Raw genomic sequence first — 24367 nt, 5'->3', positions numbered from 1 at the left:
TCTCAACTATGTGCTATGCCAAGCTTTGGGCTATCTGCAAAGGAATAATTTGGAATAATAAACATTAACAATTTTCCCCAAGTCGAGATGTTATTAAAAGATAGAATGGACTAATCAGTTCATATCTTGTAAGATGCAACTACCACAGTATATCGATTTTTTCTTTTATCACCAGGATTTAAATATTTATTTTAAATTTAAGCACAAATACAATAACTCTTAAGCAAATTCTCAGTCTAAGGGATTTTTAATAAGTTAATTAATACCCAGGGGTTAACAAGAACCATTTATGAATAAAATTCAATATAATTTTTTATTTGAGTGTTTTAAAAAATTAGGAGTTTAATTTATACTCTTCATATTTGACAGAGAGCAGTAACTTGCCACAGACCCCAGCACTAGAGAGCAGTGAACCAAAATATGAAAACAGGTCAGCTAACACCGGAAACAGCAATTCATAACCAATGCCTAAGGAACCAAAAGGAGAAACTATTCCTTTATATAAACCTTCTTTATCTACAGAGTTTTATATATTTCCATTTTCAGAATGCATACAAAAAGGACTTCAAAGGGGAGTATCACCTTTCTTACTTTTTTTTGAGAAAAGCAAAAAATAAGGACTGGGTCTACAGTGTGAAGGGACAAATTATACTCCATACCTTGGTCCTTTACTGCTTCACACAACACAGTTAAGAACCTTGTAATTATTATAGATATAAAATGGTATAAATGGATGATATAAATAATACAGACATCAAGGTGTGCCTGGGTAGCTCAGTCAGTTAAGCTCTTGATTTTGACTCAGGTCATGATCTTACTGTTCGTTAGTTTGAGCTCCGCATCAGGCTCTGCACTGACAGTGTGGAACTAGCTTGGGATTTTCTCTCTGCCCCCGGCTCTTAAGAATAAATAAACATTACATGTATATCATTAAATATATATATATATATCAGGGTGCCTGGGTGGCTCAGTTGATTAAGAGTTCGACTTCAGCTCAGGTCACAATCTCAGAGCCTGGAGCCTGCTTTAGATTCTGTGTCTTTCTCTCTCTACCCCTCCCCAACTCACGCTCTGTTTCTCTCTCAAAATTAACATTAAAAATAATTTTTAAAAAATTATCAACAAAACAGCTTTTGCCATCTCTGGCTTACTTTAATTAATAGGAAAAATTACCTCTGGATCTAGATCTTCCTCGTCCTCTATTGCTTTGCGCAACTTCACTTGCTTCTTCAAACCACCTTGATAACATGTCAGACATTCTCTGCATCAATGACACATTGGGACTCTGCTCACCTATCACAATACAGATCTAATCAGTGATTTAGGTAGTAGGTCAGGATCTTTCATTAATGCAAAAATCTAGGTTTTTAAGACCTTTAAAATGAAAGCAATTTTTAAAAAGAATCAACTTGCCTAAATTATATGAATGTATACGAATGTATATAAATCTATTAGAGCTATCATCACATTTCATAGTAAGTGTTTATATAAGTCACTCTCCATCTGCATTCTGAATTCCTCAAGAACAGGATTCACATTTCCCACATCTTTGTCTATTCTTAAGTACCATCATATCTCCCATCCTGACCCCAACCTACATCTTTAGTTCGAAGATTGCATAGCCAGGAAGTGCTCATGGATTGTAAACTGATTAAAAGAAAGGCTTGCCCTCTCACTTAAATTTCCTTAAACTGAATTTATTTTCACCATACTGTAAGCATATTTCATGTATTCAAAATTAACAAAACCCAAAAAAGTGCTCAATCACTTCCCTCTCCCTCTTTCCTCCTTCAAATATAGGAGTTTTCTCTTAAGGAAATTATCAAATTAAGTATGACATCAAATTAAAACTGATAATTCTATTTTACAATCATATCATTTAAAATGCAATCATGGGGCGCCTGGGTGGCTCAGTCGCTTGAGTGGCCAGCTTTGGCTCAGGTCATGATCTCATGGTTCATGGGTTCAAGCCCCATGTCAGGCTCTGTGCTGACAGCTAGATCAGAGCCTGGAGCCTGCTTTGTATTCTGTGTCTCCCTTTCTCTCTGATCCTCCCCTGCTCGCACTGTCTCTCTCTGTCTCTCAAAAAAGAAAAAAAAAAACAAAAAAACACAACCATAAAATGCAATCATCCATTCTTGAATTTTCTGTGAAAATAGAATTTATTTTATATTTTATTGTCTTTATATAATGTAGCTTTATATTTTAGTATATAAGATGATGCCAAGGATACTATATTGGGGAATAAATACGCTTTTGATCTTAAAAGAATTCAGAAGTCATTAGAATAAGATTTTGGCTACAGACCAATTATTAAAATTCACACAGATTAATTCTATTTTAAAAGTGTGCCATTTTAAAGCTCCCAAGGTAAATTCTTATGCTTTTTAAAGGCACTTGATAAAAGGAAGAAAAGGATTTTTATCTATTATAAAACTCTTGGGTTGGAAACTGAGAGTTTTTGTTTCTCTTTACACCTAATAGAAAAACAAAAATTAAAAAGTTTGATAATACCGAACGTTTTATATGGCAATGGACACTCATACTTCTAGTAGGAATGTAAAGGAGTGCATTAATTTTGGAGGGTAGTTTGATAGCTACCAAAGTACCAATGCACTTATCCAGTGACCCAGTTGCTCATTCCACTTTTAGGAATTTACCCTCAGACACACTTGGACAAGTGTGTTAAGATATATGTACAAGGACATTCTTTGCAGCATCACTATACTAGCAAAAAACAACAATAAGAAACAAACATGGAAACAAGTTAAAAGATCAATTTTTAAATACCATATCAGAAAAGGCTAATAACAAAAGTATAGTTACCATCTCGTTCTCGTTCACTCTCAGGCCTTGCTCGGGGTCCAGTATCTGACCAATCACCACGAAGTCTTAAACGCTTCACAGGAGGCTGTCGTAACTAAAAGATGAAGAGAAAACTCAATTACTCAACTCTTAAAAGCACACTTGAGTCTAACAGATTTTTTCCATGTCCTGCTTTCTTTTCTGAGTAGGCAAATGATATGCTATGTCAAAATATGAACACTCTTGTAAGGATGATATCTATTGATGGTAACATCTTCACCCGAAAGAGTCTGAACACAACTTTGAAATCATGTATATGTGATGTCTAATCCCATCTGTCTCACCTTCCAGCTGACAACAAGGAAGTTATTTAACCACACTGAACCTGGGTTTTCTACTATGATGACACATGCCGTCTAGGTCAAGTACCTACATACCTGACAAGAGGAATTATCACTATTTGATTATTAGTGACAGTTTAGTCTCCGGTTCCCCCCAGCATCTACTGCAACCCTTCATCACTCACCTCAGGGTCTCTACTCTACCTTGTTTCCCTCATTCTTGACTAATAACTCTTCCTCCTACTTCAGAGAAAATTAAGTCAGTCCTGTAGAAATGATATCAATTTCCTCAAGCTGCATTCTACAGACTTACCTATAATCTGCAACTTCCTAATTCCTTCTAACCTTTCTCAGAAGATGTATCATTATTTTGTTAAAGCTTAATCTCTCCATCTGTGCTTTTATATTCAAACTCCTCAAGCACTTTGCTTCAACAATTACTCCTTCCCATACCTACAACCATTACCTCTCATTTCTTATGATATGCTAAAGATTTTTCCATTTTTAATAAACAAAACACCTCAATTTATATTTTTATTCAGCTATACTCTTTCCCCATGTTTCCTGAAGCTTTACTGTCAAGCTTCTTGACAAAGGTCTAGATTTATTCCACCTTTGTTTGCAACTCCTCTCTCAGTTTATATTCACCTGATGCTCCCATCTTTCCATTGAATTCATTCTCACCAATGTCAACAATGGGTGAATAATTGCTAACTTCACTGATCAATGATAATATGATCGATAATCAACTGCCAATTCAAATGGCACATTTCACAATTTATTTTGAGGTCTACAGCACTTGACACTCTTGATTATTCTCTGTAACTTTTATACGTTTAACATTTTTAAATTGAGATATAACAGATATGCCGTAATATTCACCCTTTTAAAGTATGAAAGTCAGTGGTGCATAGGCACAGAGCTGTGCAATCACTTGTACCACCACTAATTCCCGAGCATTTTCATCACCTCAATGAGAAACTCTATGGCTACAAGCAAGCACTCCCCATTTCTCCTTCACCTCAGCTCCTGGAACCCATTAACCTACTTTCTGGCTCTCTAGATATGCCCACTTTGGACATTTCATATAAATAGAAACAGATGTGGTCCTTTCTGTCTGGTTCTTTTCACTTAGCGTATTTTCGAAATTCATCCATGTTGCACCATGTATCAGTATTTCATTTCTTTGTAAGCCTGAATAATATTCTGTTATTTGGATATACCATGTTTTGTTTATTCATTCATCACTCTATGAATATTAAGTTATTTTCACTTTTTTGGCTATTGTGAATAATGCTGCTATGAACATACGTGCAAGTTTTTATGGGGACATATGTTTTCAATTCTATCTAGAAGTAGAATTGCTTGGTCATATGATAATTCTATGTTTAACTTTTGAGGAACTGCCAAACTGTTTTCCAAAGCAGCTGCACCATTTTACATTCCTACCAGCAATGTGTGAAAGCTCCAATTTCTTCATGTCTTCATCAGCACTATTACTGCCTTTTTTATTTTAGCCAACCTGGTGAGTACGAAGTGGTTACCTCACTGTGGTTTTGATGTATTGGATACTAGATTCTAAATCATTAATAAAATATATGATATACACTAGACTCTAAATCATAAATCAAATATATATTATACAGACATTTTCTCCCATTTTGTGGGTCATTCCCTTTATTTTTATTTTTTAACAAAACATTCACTGATATTTTCCCTGACACTTAAGCAAATTTTGATAGAAACTTAGTGACAACTTAGCTTTCAATTTTCTGTTTTCTCTTGGAAACCATTCTGAGCAACAAGGAGGTTGGGAAAAAAAGAATCTCAACACCTTCAGCAAAAAAGACAGAAAAATAAAACCCTCACAAATTCCATAAGTAGGTAAATATGGCAAAGAGCGAGAGAGAACAGCAAAATCTACACAGGAAGTCACAAGTGTAACATGCAATAATCAGAAGATTAGAGAACACCTAATGTGGTAGGCTTTTCATAGTCCAAAATCTTAGACTAAAATCATTTCCAGAAACGGAGGGCCTCACTCTGTTAATTGTATTTAGATTAGAATGGAGCCCTGCTCCACAGTTATGAGAAAGAAATGTTATATTATACAAGCAAAGAACTGGTGTTATAACCTCAGCAACTATTTCTGGAACAAGATACTCAAGTTAAAAACAGTCCCAAGTTTGACTTTTTGAGATATGCAAAATAACCTACTTAAGAATACTAAAAATGGTACAAGCATTAATTCAGTCATTCAAAAAAGACTTTTCTGAGCATCTTTTTATGTTAGGTACTACTCTATGTAGTGGGAAAAGATGAACAGATAAACCATACAAAAATCCCAATATCACAAAACTTACAGACTACTGAAATAGATAAACAATACATGATAAAAAAGTAAGATATACAAAGAAAGTGCTCAGTGTTATGGGGGGAAAAGTAAGTAGACAAAGGAGACAGGCAGCACCAGAGAGTTAAAGGCTGTGATTATGTGTGAAGACCATTTCATGCCTGGTAAACACAAAGGCTGTAAGGTAAAGCATGCCTGGGCTGCCTGAGTGAGAAAGCTGAGGTGGTCAGAGAAGAGTACAACAGAACTCCTGAGAGAGAGCAGCAATAACAAGAACTACACAAGACAAGTTCTCGAAGTCACTATAGAAACCTTAGTTTTGCTTTAAATGAGATGGAGAGCCACCTGTAGTATTGATCAGAAGAGTAGCATAATTTGACTTGGATTTAAAGGATCACTTTGGCTGTTCTGTAGCTAAAGGACTTTGGGGGCAGGGGGACTGGTTAAAAGCTACCATAATAATCTAGGAGAGATGGCTGATGCCTTGGATAAGGGCAGTAGTGAGAGTCAGAATGGGAAATAGTACTAAAGATTTGGGGTATGTATTTTAGGGATACACCATGGGGACCAGGAGAAAATTAGGGACTGGATTCAATAAAGTAGTCCAATAATGGTGTGGGGGAAATGTCAAAAAGATATTAGAGGAAAACAAAAAGAAAAAAAGGGATAAAAAATTTAAGAAAAATGAGAAGTAAAAAATTTAATAAGACCATGAAAAAAAATGAAAGAGAAATTATTAGAGGACATAAAGAAACAAAAAGAAGCCCCCACAAATTAAGAAAATATAAAAATACCATTGAAACACAAGAAAAAGTCATTGTATTAAACTTCTATTCATATTTTAAAACCCTACTTACTCAATCATTTCTGACATTTCCAATCAAAATTATTCCTTCCTTTGGTCTACTTATATAAAACATAAGTTCTTCTTTTTTTTATATTTATTTATTTTGAAAGCGAGCATGCATGCGCACATGTGCAGGGGAGGAGCAGAGAAGAGAGAGGGAGAAAGAGAATCCCAAGCAGGCTCTGAACTGAGGCGGGGCTCCATCCCATGACACTGGAATCATGATCCCAGTCAAAATCAAGAGTTAGACACTTAACTGACTGAGCCACCCAGGCACCCCAGAATATAACTCTTATATAGAATTCTATTATTTTATGTTTTACATATTCATTTATTTATATCTCTACTTCCACTAAATTGTAAATTCCTGAGTGAGAGGCCATGTCAACCTTGATTTTCTAAAGTTTAGTGTAGGACCTGGTGCAAGGTAGGCACCCGGTAAATATTTGATGATTTGAGATGAGTGTGTCAACGCTACTGTCAAGGATTTAGCATAAAACACTGAAGAAAAGATGTTGAGCTTAAGAAGGGGACAGACTACTAACTTCTATATACACTTGTGAATCATTTGGTTTATATAATAAGCATGATTTAGTTTTGTAATTTTAACCCATTTTCAGAATTATTTTTCAACAAAGAATACTGAGAAAACCACATTCAGAAAACACTCAATTCTTCATGACTTGGCCCCATTCACCCTGATTATGTAAACATATCATAGCTAAGTACTCTATAGTATAAAAGCTGGCTGGTCCACCTCAAATGTTTCTGCGTTTCAGTTTTCATTATCTAACAGTCACAAAGTTGGAATATAACTTCGCTAACACACATATGTCAAGAGAAAATTCCCCAGCAGTAACAAGATAACAGAGCAGATCTCATGTTTTCAATCAGACCATTAAACTCAAAAACAGCTTTCATTAGCCAGCATACTCCTTCCTTTGTCAATTTCCTAATTCATTTAAATAACTGACACATTTAAAATCCCAAAACATATAAAGTTTATCCAAATTTTTTCCTAACTTTATAGCCCTCTAAACCTGCAATCATAAGTACTGGATTTAGTTTTGCATCTCACAGGAATTACAAAATTGTTTTCTTTAATACCTTTAAAATATGTTCACTAATAGGGAGCTGATCCGATACCAAAAAGTCACTGATAACTAGTTAATTTCAAAAACATTTACAAACCAAGTGATTAACCACAAAACATTAAAAAAAAAAAAGAAAAGCCAAAGTAAAAAACACGTTGGGGAAAGAAGCTTAATAGGTTAAAACAAACATTTTTCTATTGCTGTATACTGTCAAAGATATATTATTTTTGCCTTTTATAAATGAGATGGTTTGCTATTTTATTTTTTTTAAGATTTTATTTTTAAAAAATCTCTACATCCACCATCCCAGATCAAGAGTGACATGCTCTAATGACAGAGCCAGCCAGGCAGTCTAATGGTTCACTACTGTAGAGTCATTTTAGTGGCAACAATTCTTTCACTTAGTTCTCAATATAAAATATTGTATGTGTATAGCTGTATATATAATAGATATAAAATGTGAATATATAAACTTCAATAAGACTAAATGTTTTTGTTCATCAATAGGAGTTTAACCAATCACCATTTACTATTCATATGTGGACAGCAATCCACTCCTCTCCCAATCATGTGTGTGTCTGTGTGTGTGTGTGTGTGTGTGTGTGTGCATGCGTGCGCGTGTGTGTGTACATTAGCGTACCTTTTTCTCATTCACCCAGATGTATTCTGTAAAATGCACCCAGCGATGTATGCCACTTTTTCATACTTGTGAAAAAGAGGCACAATCAGGAAAGAAGAGGACTGCTGTTCACATTTGAATAGAAAATGGTAACAGATAAAACTCCTTTTGGTGTATGAACCTAAACATTTAGTCTCTCGGGAATTTATACCTCCCATTTTTCATTATTTTAATTGCTTTTCCCGTGAATGTCAGAACTGTTGGTATCTCTTGCTTGCTGCAGTGCATCCACAAAGGTAAAGAAACATTTTGTTATTAGATATTTTCTCTTTAAAAATATTTCACAATACTTTTTCTAGTTATTAGCTCCTGTTCTTTCAGGTATATTCCAAATCCTTTTTCAAAACTTCGACTATAAATGTCTTGAGAATCAGAAGCCCTTCAGGCCCTAGGAATCACCTTCAGGCCCTAGGAATCACTGAATCAATGTTTTCTGAACTGAATAAAGAACATGATTTTGAGTAAACTTACCTCTTCTCTTCTTTCTTCTGCAGAAGGAGTTTTAAGTTCTCGTGCTGTATCATCTTTTGGGTCAAAAAGATATATATAATCTGAAGAGTAACTAACAAGAATCTCTTGGCCATCTTCACTGTAGCACAGCGATGTGACCCTGCAGGACTTATTATTAAGATGGGAAGGGATAAAACGGGCAACCATGCCAGTAGTTCCTCGTCCTGCATAATTCCCTAAGTGAGAAAATAGGAAGTTGTATAAATTTTTTAAGAAAAACATTTTAAAAACTCTTAATCTGAATTATGACATATGTGATTTAATATAGCAATATAAAATCCAAACTACCATATTCTACTCCTAGAAGAGGCTCTTGTCTCAACAGTCTGACTTTATAACAAAGTAATAAAGAATATAGTATGAAGTCTACATAAAAATTTCTTGAGTTGCTGGAATTCCAGATTACATAGTGTTTAACTGGAAATATGAGTTATGTAATCAGTTTATGATTTAGGGGCACCTGGGCATCTCAGTCGGTTAAGAGTCCGACTTGATTTCAGCTCAGGTAATGATCTCACAGTTCATGAGTTTGAACCCTGAGTTGGTCTCTGTGCTGACAGCATAGGGCCTGCTAGGGAGTCTCTCTTCCCCTTCCCCACTCACACTTTCATTCTTTCTCAAAAACAAACATTTAAAAAGATGGCAAATAAATTTTTTTTTTAATTTACACTCTCTTGTCCTTTCCTTCTTTCCTTTCCCCTTCCCTTTCTCCCTTTCCTTCTTTCTTTCTTTCTCTCCCCTTCCATTCCCTTCCTTTCCTGCCCTCTCTCTTTCCCTTCCCTTCCCTCTCTTCTCTTCTCTTCCTTCCCTTCCCTCCCCTCCCCTCTTCTTTTTTCTTTCCTCTTTCTTTCCTCTTTTTTCTTTTCTTTTTTTTTCAGTAATCTCTACACCCAACATAGGGTTTAAACTGATGATACTAAGATCAAGAGCTACATGCTTTTCTGACTGAGTCAGCCAGGCTCCCTTATGTTTTTAAAAGATTTTTGATTGTCATGAAATTTTCCTCTTATAACAGAGTGGGGACAGTATTCCAACTTTAATTAATTTTGGTAGTCATAAACATAATACAGTAATAATAGAGAGAGGTCCAACTGGCATTTTGTGCCTTGGAGGTCTGGGAATGCTAAATTCTAAGAGTCCCATAAAAGTGCCTACTACTGCACAAAGACACCTTGTCCTGTCCAAAATGTTTACTGTGTCCCATTTGTTGAGAAATAATAATTTAGCCTACAATCTCATACTATATTACTACTATTCCCACTAAAAGTATAAATCCAGATAAATAAGACTGCTCAATCACAGTTCCAAAACCAAACAAAACCTCACCTAGTCTTCCTATTTCCATGATCTATGTTCATTTTTACTGGACATAAATTGATGCTGAGCTTGGCATTGTTAGTTTCTGGCCACGTCCACATTTATTTTTAGCAGTATAAAATATGTGAATATAGCTAAATGTATATACATGTTTATATATTTGGTGGGTATGTGGGTGTATAATCCTGGCCTTCCCTTACTGAAAAATGCTTATGAAAGATGGCTTTAAACTAGGTATTTCAGAAGAGGTTTGATGAGGAGCAAATGAGGAGTTTCAGATGGATCAACGTCAGTGCTACAGCATCACCAGCAGTACTTTAGGCAGAAACATGTTAACACAAAGCCAAGTCACTGTGCTTTCCTAATTCTTCGGTCTACTGCAAAGAGAAATTCGGCAAGCCAATTGGGGTACCTGGGGCTCAGTCAGTTGAGCGTCCAATTCAGTTTTGGCTCAGGTCATGATATTAGGGTCGTGGGATTGAGCCCTGCATTGGGCTCCACGCTGAGCATGGAGCTTGCCTAGGATCTTCTCTCTCTCTCTCTCCCTCTGCCTATCTCCCCCATTTGCTCTTTCTCACTCTCCCTAAATTAAAATTAAAAAAAAGTTTTTTAAATAGGAAAGCCAAGTGTTGTGGGCTGATAGTGTCCCCCTAAAATTCATGTCCACTCAGATCCTCTGAATGGTTCTAGAGTATTTGAGATATTTGGAAATAGGGTCTTTGCAGATATAAGTAGTAAGATGAGGTCATAACTGGATAAGAGTGGACCCTAAATCCAATATGACTGGTGTCCTCATAAGAAGAGGGAAATATGGATTCAGACACACACATGGGAGAATGGCATGTAAACATGGAAGCAGAGACTGAAATGAAACATTGAAAATCCAAGATGGCTAGCAATCACCAGAAGCTAGCAGTATGGAATAGATCCTCCCTGAAAGCCCCTGGCAGAAAGCCCTGTGAAACCTTGATTTTAGACATATAGCATCCAAAAATGTGAGAATCAATTTGTTATCTTAAGTTACCCAATTTGTGGTTGTTACGACAGCCATAGGAAACTAATACATCAACTGTTACAACTTTATAGAGGGATAAACTACAAAACCATCACACTGATAGGGTCATAAAAACTTGGTAAAATGCTGTTTTTATATTAATCCATAATATTCAGATACACTGTATTTACTGAATTTTATGACAAACTAATGACATTTTAAAATTGCAAATACGTCATATAGGTTTATTCTTTGAACTGACAGAATCTTATATTTTCTCTAATATATAGTTGTTACCTGTGGCTCTTGTGCCCAGCATTCGCCGATCATATATTCGTACCGAGCTATCTGAACAACCGACAGCAAGATAATAAGGTATTGGTGGACAAATAGCTACTGATGTGGCAGCACGTCGGCAGTTAATTAAAATATCCTACGAAAGATAAAACCACACCAGCGTCATGGAGCTCTGCCACAAAGAGGATGCTCTAATGACTTAAAACATGTGAACCTTAAAAACACTGTCCTTTTAATTAGAAGAAAATAACCTTTCTTAGAAACCCTAAGCTAGTATGATAATGAGAAGGAAAAACAACATCAGAGTTTTCAGTTTATCACTCTAAGAAAAATTCCTTTTTTTTTTTGCAGTTTGCTACACAGTTCCAAAATTGACTTCTAATACAGTACTGTAAATTTTCCTCATAAACCAATCAAAATAAAAACCATATGGAAATATAAGTAGAGGTTGAAAAAAGAAATAATATTTGAGTAATGAAAGTTACATTCTGAAAAGGAAAAACTAAAAATTGCTCCCAAATACAAGACTAAAACACTGAATAATTATGCTAGATCAGCAACCTTAATAAAATTAAATCCATCCATAACCTTATAACCCAGAGATAACTTACTGTTCAATTTTAATTATAATCTTAATTTTTTGTCATTTGTACAAAAATCTGATTCTTACATCTTTGCAATCTTCTTTTGTGCAGCTAGTTTTGATGCGTGTATCAAACCACCGCACAGTTCCATCTTCACCACAAGAGAGAAAAGTATACGGGTCATTGGGTACAGTCATAATCTGGAGGTGAAAACAAAAGTACAAGTAATGCTATTGAGCACTGAAACAGATGGCTTTGAAAGACATTACTACTATTTCATAAAATAAAGAATAAAGAATGAAGTAAAACTGTCTTATTCACAGACAATTTGATCATCTAAGCAGAAAATCCTATGTAAGCAATTTTTTAAAAATTTATTAGAATAAGTGAATTTACCAAAGCCGCAAGATACAAGATCAATATATAAAAATCAATGGTGTATCTATATACTAAGCAAAAAAATCATCAGAAATTAAAAATTTTAAATAATATTTATATTAACATGAAAAATATAAAATAGTTAAGTATATGTAAGACACATGATACTGAAAATTATAAAACATGGCTGAGAAAAATTAAAGTCCTAAGTAAGGGGAGATTTTATGTTCATAAATTGGAAGATTTTTTTTATTTTAGAGAGAAAGAGTACATGAGGTCGGGGAGAGGGGAGAGGAAAACACAGAGTCTCAAGCAGGCTCCACACTCAGCACAGAGCCCAGGGCTTGATCGTACAACCCTCAGACCATAACCTGAGCCGAAATCAAGAGCCGGACGTTCCACCAACTGAGCCACCCAGAAGTCCATCAATTGCATTTTTTTTTCCAGTTTATTTATTTACTTTGAGAATGTGCATGTGCATGAGCAGGGGAGGGGCGGGCAGAGAGAGAGAGAGAGAGAGAGAGAGAGAGAGAGAGAGAAATCCCAAATAGGTTCCACACTGTCAGCACAGAGCCCAGTGCAGGGCTCCATCTCATGAACCATGAGATCACAACAGGAGCCAAAACCAAGAGTCGGATGCTTACCGAGTAAGCCAACTAGGTGCCCCTCAACCACTTTTTTATACTAGCTCCATTTAAAAACTAAAATCCTTAAAAAAAAAATAACATTTCTCAGTGTACCAAAATATCAAATATTTAACAATTTTAAGGAAATCTATACAGTAATGCCACATAAAAAAACTGTAAAATATTAGAAATTAGAAACCTTAATAAATATAGAACTATATCATCTCCACTGATTAGAATATATAATAATTGTTAAGATACTAGTTTGCCCTATATTTAATCTTTAAAGTCAGTATAATAACAATCCAATTTCAACAAATTTTTTTCTTTGTTTGAGAGACAGAGAGAAAGAGTGCAAGCAGGCGAAGGACGGGGGGCGGGGGGGGGGGCGAACAGAGAATCTGAGGCTGGCTCTGTGCTGACAGCAGAAAGCTTAAACTCATGAGCCATGAGATCATGACCTGAGCTGAAGTCACACACTCAACCAACTGTTGCCCCAGCAAATGGTTTTTGTTGGAAAACAATATTCTGGTTTGAAAAGTTATACTGAAAACACAAAGAATCAAGAATAGTCAAAATATTCTTGAAACAGGAACAAGAGAATGTACTCTACTAGATATCAAGATTCATTAGAAAGCTATTGCAAAAGTTAAAAAGCACAATTAGGCCAATGGTGGAAAACAGAGTACAGAAATGGATCTATACATATATAACTCTTTATTATTAACAGCACACTGAACAGCAATGGGGGAGGAGGGACAATCTTTACAATAAAAGATGATGGGTAAAATCCACATGAAGAGTGATATCAGCACAACTGCAGAACTGGATGCCTCAGCTCATTCCCCCAGAGAAATACTGACTTTTAATAACAATATAAAGTCAAAAAGCCTTTATGAGATTACCAAAGACCAGTTAAGAAGGCAGTATATCAGGAAAGTTCAAAGCCAAGTACAGTCATAATGAAAGGAGCAAGAAAAGCTTATTTCATTTCAATCATACCAGTGCCTTCCCCAAGGCACAATACCTGGGGGGGGGGGGGGGGGAAGGGAAGCCTAACCTGCAACTTCTCCACTGGAAAGGAAAGAGAAGAGTGGAATGTGTGTCCAACATTCCAGCTCACAGGCAGGTGAAGGAGGCTGCCAAGGGACTAGTTTCTGTCTTATCTGACTCAGCAATGAGAAGACTTGAGAGAACAAAAGAGAGTTCAGTGCTTTTTTGCAGCATCTCAGACAGGAAAGGGAGCCAAATCTCTCTAAATGGAAACTGACACATACAAGACCAGAGAAGATGCATCCTCATAACAAGTTTAAGGGACCTCCAGAATCTCTAGCTGGGCTGACTGCTAAAGACTCTCCCCCCTACACAAAACCGGTCTTTATAAGATCAGGAGAGAAGGCTATTTTTTCCAAAGCAAAAATCACAGCAACAAAATAATAAGGCACACAAAGATACAGACTAATAGTCCAAAGGAACAAAATAAATCTTCAGTAACTGAACCTAAAAAGCTGCAGATCTATGAATTGCCTAAGAAAAGAATACAAATTAATCGTACTGATGAAGCTCAATGCATTACAAGAAAACACAAATAGACAACTAAATGAAATTAGGAAAACAATGCATGAACAAAAGGAGAATATCACCAGTGAGGTAAAACTGGAAAAAGACGCAGATGGTAATTTTGGACATGAAGAATATAATAAGGACATTTACAAATTTACTAGAGGGGATCAACATCAGGCTTGATCAAGCAGAAAGAAGAATCAGCAAACCTGAAGACAGCTCATTTGAAATTATTGTGTCAGAGGAACAAAAAGGAAGAATGAAAAAAAGTGAAGAAAACCCTAAGGGACTTTTAGAGCACAACAAACTGAGCATATATATATATATATATATATATGGAAGTTCCAGATGAAGAAAAGGGCGAAGCAGAGAGTTTGTTTGAAAAAATAATGGCTGTAAATCTTCTAAATCTTCCCAAAGGAAATGGACAGTCACACAAGAAGCTCAAAGAACTCCAAATAGGATGAGCCCAAAGAGGCACACATTAAGACATATTATAGGCAACCTGTCAAAAGTCAAAGAGAGAATCTGGAAAGCAGCAAGGGAAATGTAAATCATCACATACAAAGGAGCTCCTATAAGATCAGTGGATTTCTCAGCACAAACATTATAGGCCAGAAGGGAATGGGCTTATATATTCAAAGTGCTGAAAGAAAACAAAAACAAAATAACCCCCCTGCAAACCAAGAATACTATATACAGGAAAATAAAAGAAACAAAAATAAAGGCCTTCTTGATAAACAAAAGCTGAGGGAGTTCATCACCAAAAGATCTGCCTTCCAAAAACTACTTACAGGAGTCTTTTAAGTTAAAACAAAAAGTACCAGATAATAACACACACAAGCATAGATAAATAAAAAGTCTTGGGGCACCTGAGTGGCTCTGTCAGTTGAGCATCTGACTTTGGCTCAGGTCACGATCTCACAGTTCGTGGGTTTGAGTCCCAGGTTGGGCTTTGCGCTGACAATGCCAAGCCTGCTTCAGATTCTGTGTGTGTGTGTCTCTCTCTCTGCCCTTCCCCAGCCTGTGCTCTCACTCTCTCTCTCAATAGTAAATAAACTTTAAAAAATTTAAAAAATATATAAAGGTCTCTGGGAAAAGTAAATATACAGACAACTACAGAAATTTACAATCCTGTAAATGTGATGTGTAAATTGCTTTTAATTTGGGTAATGAATTTAAAGGATACAAGCATTAAAGATTATTACAACACTAAGTCAATGAATACAACATACAAAAAGATGTAATCTGTGACAATGAGAGCAAAGTGGGGGAAGGAGGGGCACCTGGGTGGCTCAGTCCATTAAGCATCCAACTTTTGATTTGGGCTCAGGTCATGGTCTCACTGTTCGTAAACTCAAGCCCCACATTGGGTTTGTACTGACAGCGTGGAGGTTGCTTCAGATGTTCTCTCTCCCTTTCTCTCTGTCCCTCCACAGCTCATGCTCTCTCTTCCTCAAAATAAATAAGCAAACATTTAAAAAATAAAATAAAGTGGAAGGATGTAACGGAGTATTGTGTGTGTGTGATTGAAGTTGTTATCAATTTAAGATAAACTGTTGTAACTCTAAGATATTTTGTGTAATCTTTAACCACAATGAAAATACCTATAGAAGATGTAAAAAGAAAGGAATCAAAGGATGTCACTATAAAAACAAAGACAATCAATGAAAAATAAAAACAATAAAAGGGGCGCCTGGGTGGCTCAGTTAAGCGTCCAACTTTGGCTCAGGTCATGACCTCACAGTTCCTGAGTTCCGAGCCCTGCTTTGGGCTCTGTGCTGGCAGCTCGGAGCCTGGAGCCTATTTCAGATTTTGTGTCTCCTTCTCTCCCTCTGCTCCTTCCCCAATAGCACTCTGTCTCTGTCTCTTAAAAATGAATAAACGTTAAAAATTTTCAAAAAAAAACCCCAATAAGTAATAAAATCATTATAAGAAACAGAAAAATTGGCAAAATGGCAATAGAAAGTACTTCCCTATCAGTACTTTAAGTAAATGGTACACTACCAAGTGGGAAGTTTATAGCAGTAAATACCTACATTAAAAAATAATAAAGAGGGGCGCTTGGGTGGCTCAGTCGGTTAAGCCTCCGGCTTCAGCTCAGGTCAGATCTCATGTTCGTGGGTTCGAGCCCCGCGTCAGGCTCTGTGCTGACCGCTAGCTCAGAGCCTGGAGCCTGCTTCCAGTTCTGTGTCTCCTTCTCTCTCTGACCCTCCCCCTCTCATGCTTTGTCTCTCTCTGTATCATAAATAAATAAAACATTAAAAAAAAAATCTTAAAAAAAAAATAATAAAGATCTCAATCAACAATTTATACTTCAAAGAACTAACAAAACAACAACAAATTAAACCCAAAGTTAGAAGAGGAAGGAAATAATAAAGCAGAAATAAAGGAAATGGAAAATAGAAAATATCAATGAAACTAAGTCAGTTTTTTATTTTTTACTACTTATTTATTTATTTTGAGAGAGACAGAGAAAAAAAACACAAGTGAGGGAGGGGCAGAGAGAGAAAATCCCAAACAGACCCTGAATTTCATGAATCCTGAGTTCATGACCTGAGCTGAAATCAAGAGTTGGACACTTACCTGACTGAGCCATCCAGGCACCCCCCCCCCAAAGTTGGTTTTTTTAAAAAGATCTTGAATATTGACAAGCTCTTACCTACACTGATGAGAGAAAAAAAGAGAAAGACTCAACAAAAACCAGAAATGAAAGAAGAGAATTACTAACTATGCCACAAAAATAAAAAGCAACTTAAGAGACTTGTACGAATAATTATATAACACATGGAAACATGGAAGAACCTAGAAGAAATGGATACATTCCTAACAACAGACAGCCTATTAAAACTAAATCATGAAGAAATAAACAATTTGAACAAACTTGTAACTAGTAAGGAGACTGAATCAGTAATCAAAAACATCCCAACAAAGAGAAGCCCAGGACCAAAATGCTTCACTGGGGAACTTCACCTACATTTAAAGAATTAACACCAATCCTTCTCAAATCCTTCCAAACAAAAACAAAAACAAAACAAAACAAAACAAAAAAACCTGAAGAAACAGTTCCAAATTCATTCTATGTGGATAGCTTTATTCTGATACCAAAACCAGACAAAGATACTAAAAGGAAACAAAATTATAGATGATATCCCTGATGAATACTGATTTAAAACTCTTCAAAAGAATACCAAAAACCCCAAAACAACAAGTTAATAGGATTATTCAGCACAATCAAGGGGGATTTATTACTGGAATGCAAGGAGGAGTTCTACATATGCAAATCAATGTGATACACTGTATTAACATAATGAAGCACAAAAACCACATGATCATCATAACAGATGCAGGGGGAGGAAAAAGACCAGACACAATTCAATCTTCCTTCACAATAAAAGCACTCAACAAACTAGGAATGGAAGGAAACTACCTCAACCTAATAAAGACCGTTGATAGAAATTCACAGTTAACATTATATTCAACGGTGAAACACAAAACGGTGATCACTAAGATCAGGAACAAGGCACAAATGCCCACTCTCATCACTTCTATTCAATACAGTGTTGAAGTTCTAGCTAGAGCAATCCGGCAAGAAAAAAAAGGCAATGAAATTAGAATGGAATAGATGATGTGATCTTAGATATAGAAAAACCCTAAAGATTCCAATACAAAACATGATTAGAACTAATAAATGAAGACAGCAAAGATGCAAGTTACAAAAATCAACACCCAAAAACCATTTTTTTCTATATACCAACAGTGAGCAATCTGAAAAGAAAATAAGAAAACAATCTCATTTATAATAGCTATCTTCAAAAAAATCTATGGAATGGGAGAACATGTAAACTCTATATTGATAAGGCATTAATTCCCATAAAGAACCCTTTCAGCCCAACAAGAACAAAAAACCAATCCCATTTAAAAATGGGCAAATCACCTGGGTGGCTCAGTTGGTTCACTTTAGCTCAGGTCATGACCTCACGATTTGTGTCGATCTCTGCTGACGGCTCAGAGCCTGGAACCTGCTTCGGATTCTGTCTCCCTGTTTCTGCCCCTCCCCAGCTTGCTCTTTGTCTCTCTCAAAATAAATAAACATTAAAAAAAATTTTTTAATGGGCAAAGGGCTTCAATAGACATTTCTCTAAAGAAGATATACAAATCACCAACAAGCGCAAAAAGGGATATTCAACATCTCTAATCATTAAGGAAATGTCCACCAAAACCACAGCAAGGGATCTCCTCACACCCACTCCTGAAGGGTGCCTGCCTGGATGGCTCAATCAGCTGAGTGTCTGACTTCAGCTCAGGTCAGGGTTCCTGAGTTCAAGCCCTGTGTCGAGCTCTGTGTTGACAATTCAGGGCCTAGAGCCTGCTTCAGATTCTGTGATGCCTTCTCTCTCTGCTCCTCCCCTGCTCACACTCTATCTCACTGTCTCTCTCAAAAACAAATAAACATTAAAAAAATTAAAAGTAAAAAAAGTAAAGTAGTCACTCGTGAAAAAAGAGAAAATAGAAGTATTGATAAGGATGTGGAAAAACTGAAACTCATATGTACTGTTGTTAGGAATGTACATAACACCCACTATGAAAAACAGCATGGAGGTTTCTTAAAAAATTAAAAGTAGAATTATCATATGACCCAGCATTCCCACTTCTGAGTGTATACATCCAAAAAATTGAAAACAGAATCCCAAAGAGATATTTGCACCCCTATGTTCATTGCAGCATTATTTGCAATAACCAAGAGGTGGAAGTAGTCCAATGTCACTGACGAGGAAATGGATCTCTATGGTACACACATACAATCAAAAAGGAATAAGCTTAAAAAAAAAGAAGGAAATCCTGTCATAGGCTGACATGGCTGAATCTTACAGACATTACGCCAGTCACAAAAAGACAAAATACGGCATGGCTCTGCTAATACAAGGTATCTAAAATAAACTCAGAAACAGAAAGTAAAATGGAGGTTGTCAGGGGCTGGAGGAAGAGGGAGCATCAGAATTGTTCAATGGATAGAATTTTGGTTTAAAAAAAAATCGATTCCAAATACAATGTGTATGTATTCAGCAAAAAACACCATTGGCAAATGGGTATATATATTATTCAAATGTCCTTAAAGAAAATGCCTCTTTGTATGCTGCTTGGGATTCTGATTTAATTTTTGAAGAAATAAATTAATATAAAAATTCATATGGAGAAAAGAAGTTAACCTCTACTTCATACTATCTAAATACAAAGACAAAACAATAAATTTTTAAAAGGGAAAATGGAAGAATATTTCCATAATCTTGAGATAGGAAAAAATATTTTGACCAAGATGCAGAAAGTACTAATAATAAAGGAAAAAACTAATATATTAGACAGCATTGAAAACATTTGTTCATTCAGAGACACCATTAGGGAGGAGTGGGGGCAGCAGGCACAATGGATGATGGGCATTAAGGAGGGCACTTGTTGGGATGAGCACTGGGTGTTATATGTGAGTGATATATATATCAATTAAAAAACACAAAACAAAGACACCATTAGGGAAGTGAAAATACAACTACAGAGTAGGAAAAGGAAGGTTCATATGCAGAAGAGATTAAGAAACTCCTATCAATCAAAAATAATGAAATAAGATGAAAAATCCAATAGAACGATTGGAAAGACATTTGAATAGGCACTTGACAAGACTATTTCCAAATAACCCATAAATACATGAAGAGAAGATCAACTTCAATGGTATCAACAGGGAAAGGTATTTGAAACATAACTATATAAGCTGCCAAAATTAGAGATTAATAATACCAAATGTTGGCAAAGATGAGCCACAATATATGCTACTGGCAGGAACATAAGTTGTTATGGTTATTTTGGAAAATTATTTGGTAGTATCTCTAAAATAAACAAATACGGGGTCACCTGGGTAGCTCAGTTCGTTGAGCATCCAACTTCAGCTCAGGTCATGATCTCCTAATTTGGGAGTTTGAGCCCCACATCAGGCTCTCTGCTTTCAGTACAGAGCCTGCTTTGGATCTTCTGTCCCCCTTGCTCTCTGCCCCTCTTCCACTTGTACTCTCTCTCAAAAATAAATAAACATTTAAAATAAATAAATACATAGCCTATGACCAAGCAAGTCTACTTCTAAGTACATGCCCAATGAAGTGTTCGCATTTATGTACCTAAAGTCATGTAAAAGAATGTTCTCCAAACTGGAAATCAAATTTAAATTTTTCATCAACAGTAGAACAGATCAGTCATGGTACATTCACACAATGGAATACCACACAGCAATGAAAATGAACACATTATAGTTGTACCCAACACAGATGAATTTCACAAATTATTAAATATCAAAATAAGGGGGCTTCTGGGATACTTAATGTTTTTATATTTCTTGACTTAGATATTTGTTACATGCATAGATTTACTTTATGATCATTTACCAAACTATATCTTAGGATTTATATACTTTTCTTATGTGTTTTGTAGTTCAATTTTAAAAAAAGTTTAATGGTAGATGGAATAAGGTCAACATACATCTAATCAGAATTCCAGAGAGAAAAAATGGAGAATAGTAAAGAATAACCAAAGACCTATTGACTGCAAATTTCCTACATTTTTTCAAGATGCCAGTTTCTTAGACCAAAAACATCAGTAAATTCCAACTATGACAAGTAAAAAGGAAATCCAAACCTAAATACACTGTGGTGACATTAACAAAGGGAAAAAAACAGCAAAAAAAAAAAAATATGATTAAAAGCAGTCAATGAAGAGAGACAGATTAACTATACAGAAACCACAATTAGACCGATGATTGAGTTCTCAGCTTCAACAATGAAGTCAGAATACAGTAGAATACCATCTGAAATAAAATAACTGTCAAACTAGAAGTCTATATCCAGCAAAACTACCTTTGAAGAATTGGTATAAAAGTCTTCATTTTCTGGAAAAAGATTAAAAGGGAAGGAGGAATGAAGGAAACAAAAGGATAATTGGGAACAAAAATTGTTTCTATTAACAAACTTGGACTAAGAAATTCATAAAGAATGTATTTTATGTACACAATGACTCCACATGGAAAATCTGTGGTAGAAGAGCCAAAGGTATTAGTACACAAATACTAATAAGACAGTGATAATACTTAATTCATGAGAGAAAAGATGTAACTAAATTCAGAACAATATAAGCATATAAAATTAGACAAAGGATGAAGAGATCACAATGTTCTAAGGTGTTTTATTCAGAGAAGGGCAAATATATTAGTGATTTTAGACTTTGTTGATATAGTTTGTAAAAATTGAATGTCTATCTTCCATGCAAGTAGCGGAAACAAAACAGAAAGAAAGCAAAATCCTCAAGCAATTTCAAAAGAAGAAAAAAGACAAGGGGGGAATGTATAGAGAAAATAAAAAAAAAACAGAAAAAGAAAGCAATTAATAAGTATATTAATAGATTCAAATATATCATTACTAACAATAAATGTAAACTGACTAAAATCTCCAGTTCAAGCCAAAATTGTGAGAATGGATGAGAAAATCAAATCTAGCCATATACTATTTCTCTAAGCACACACCAAAACATGTTACCAGAGAACTGAAATTCAAATCATGGAAAAAGATATACCAGGTTAACACAAATAATGGAAAACTAGTGAATGTTCTGATACAAAGATAAGACATAAAAAGATTTAAAAGAGCATTCTGTAGAATAAGCAATTTTTGGGAGCCAAGTTAAGCAGTATAATTAAGGCTTAAATTCATTTCACCTCATTTAATTCAGCTGAGGGCTTGAGCTTATTATGAAAGTACTTTAGGAATCTGATCCTTTGCCTAGCGTACTAGTGTTCTTTCTGCCATGGGAAGATTTGGTGAGCATGCCATCAATGACTTTATGTAAGACAGTGACAAAGTGTTTAAGAGGTTGAAACCTAGTATACAAGTTTGTACCATAGTAATAGAGAAGTATTGTTAAAGGCTGACATCTGTTTGCAACTACAAACCCTGTTACTATTACATTTTATTTCTTTATTCACAAGTCTATCAACATACATATCCTCAAGTACTTTCCTGAAATCTAGGTAGTCTGTCACTAGTTTTTGTGCCTACATACGCATGAATGTATACATACACAAATTTTCACATATATACATACTTAAACAAAAGCACACGCATTTATATCATATATATATACAACCACAGTAATACTATACCTCATAGGTGGTTCCATAATGGCACGTAAATTGGCATTGTCTGTTGGTTTCTGCATCTTGCTCAACATTGGTATAGAATATTACTCCATCCCCAGAGCAGGAAACAATCTGCTTATCATTTGTGCATGGCAAGAACTTTGCACTAAATATATTCGCTCGGTGCCCTGAACGAACTGTTGTCAAAACCTAAAACACACAGAGAAAGATCTTGGCAATTTATTACTTCCTAGAAAGAAATATTCATATTTAATAAAAATCTTAGCCAGGAATAAATTCTCACTAACATTATTATCTCAATAAAAAAATTATCATCTGAGGGGCGCCTGGTTAGTTCAGTTGGTTAAGCATCTGACTTCGACTCAGGTTACACCCTCAGGGTTCATGAGTTTGAGGCCCACTTCAGGCTCTATGCTGACAGCTCAGAGCCAGGAGCTTGCTATGGATTTTGCGTCTCCCTCTCTCTCTGCCCCTCCCCCAATCACAGTCACTCTCTCAAAAGTAAACAAACATTAAAAAATTATTTTTCAAATTATCATTTGATTCCAAACAATTATAATTTAAAAAAATCAGAATCTCACATGTTTTCTTTTTCTTTGATTTGAGATATGAAGAAGTATCATCTATAGGAATACTACTGTGAAAATTAAATGTACAATCTTCCACTTATTTGGTGTAGTCAACTCATTCATAAAATCTCAGTAAATTTAAAAAAGACCATTATACGTAGAGAGAGAGAGAAGATGATTTTTACTATTTTAAAAACATTTTCCTGTATTTCTCAGATAATCTACTTTCAACAAGTTACTTTTAAGATTGGAGAGAAGGTACAGGGGTGGGAAGAAAGAAAGGACCATCCTGACTGACTTTGAAACTGTTTACTGGATAATTTTTCAGTTATTCCTTTTCAGGATAAAAAAATAAAAGTAAACTAAATTTAAATGAACCATGAAGTCAAAATAATGAAACAATGCAGATAAAAACTAGAACAGAAGTCCCAACATCTAATTCCTTAATTATTAAAGACTAAAATTCCTGTGACAGAAATAAAGTTTTAAATAAATTTCAAATGTTTGCAACATACACTGCAGATATATGACCTATTCCCCTAACAGTTCTTAAAAATTGAGAGAAAGAAACTTAACAAAACCTGGTGTTTTAAATTGAATGGACAAAAGATCTACATAGTTCACAAAAAGATACATGAGTAGCCTAAAGAATGTGAGAAAACATGCAACTTTGTTCCATAAGGAAAATGCAAACTGAGGCTACTAAGAAACTGATTCTCACTTTTCAGACTGGCAAAAATTCACAAGTTTTGACAACACACCATGTAAGTGAGCCATAAGGCTCTTCAGCATTTCTGGTGGGAGAACTGCATGGTACAAGACCAATGGGAAGGAATGGGGCAGGACTTCTCAAAGACATACATGTGTTTACACTTTGACCAGATAAGTCCATTTCTAGGAATCTGCCCTTAAGATACACTTCCAATAATATAAAAAAAAAAAAATGCACAAAGTTATTTACTGAGCTGGTCACAACAGCAAAACACAGGAGACTTGTTAAATAAATTGCGGCATATCCCCAAAATGTGAGTACATGAGAATTTAATGAAATGTGAGTATCTGGTATGCTTTAAAAAAATGTGCTCAAAAATATAACAGTATGTCAAAAGAGACACAAAGTTGGCTTTAAATGTCCCATGAAACAAGCTGGGGCAATTCAAGCATCCGAAAGTGTATCAGTGGGGCACCTGGCGGCTCAGTCAGCTAAGGATCCAACTTT

General features: G+C 35.4%; 1 protein-coding gene across 7 annotated transcripts in view; it reads right to left on the bottom strand.

The window, feature by feature from the left end:
- DCAF6 (DDB1 and CUL4 associated factor 6) overlaps nucleotides 1–24367 on the bottom strand; it is a 137681-nt gene that overhangs the window by 73885 nt on the left and 39429 nt on the right. For all 7 annotated transcript variants that reach the window (XM_029934971.1, XM_029934973.1, XM_029934972.1 and 4 more), the window contains exons 4-9: nucleotides 22583–22768; nucleotides 11908–12021; nucleotides 11238–11373; nucleotides 8591–8805; nucleotides 2827–2920; nucleotides 1174–1293 (exon numbers count right to left, since the gene is read on the bottom strand). In XM_029934971.1, coding sequence (XP_029790831.1) covers nucleotides 1174–1293; nucleotides 2827–2920; nucleotides 8591–8805; nucleotides 11238–11373; nucleotides 11908–12021; nucleotides 22583–22768 — 865 coding nt within the window. The remainder of the gene's footprint in view (nucleotides 1–1173; nucleotides 1294–2826; nucleotides 2921–8590; nucleotides 8806–11237; nucleotides 11374–11907; nucleotides 12022–22582; nucleotides 22769–24367) is intronic.

The sequence above is a fragment of the Suricata suricatta genome, chromosome 3 (assembly GCF_006229205.1).
Source record: "Suricata suricatta isolate VVHF042 chromosome 3, meerkat_22Aug2017_6uvM2_HiC, whole genome shotgun sequence".
NCBI lineage: Eukaryota > Metazoa > Chordata > Mammalia > Carnivora > Herpestidae > Suricata > Suricata suricatta.
Note: the sequence above shows the minus strand (reverse complement) of the source record. Positions and strands in the feature narration are given on the sequence as shown.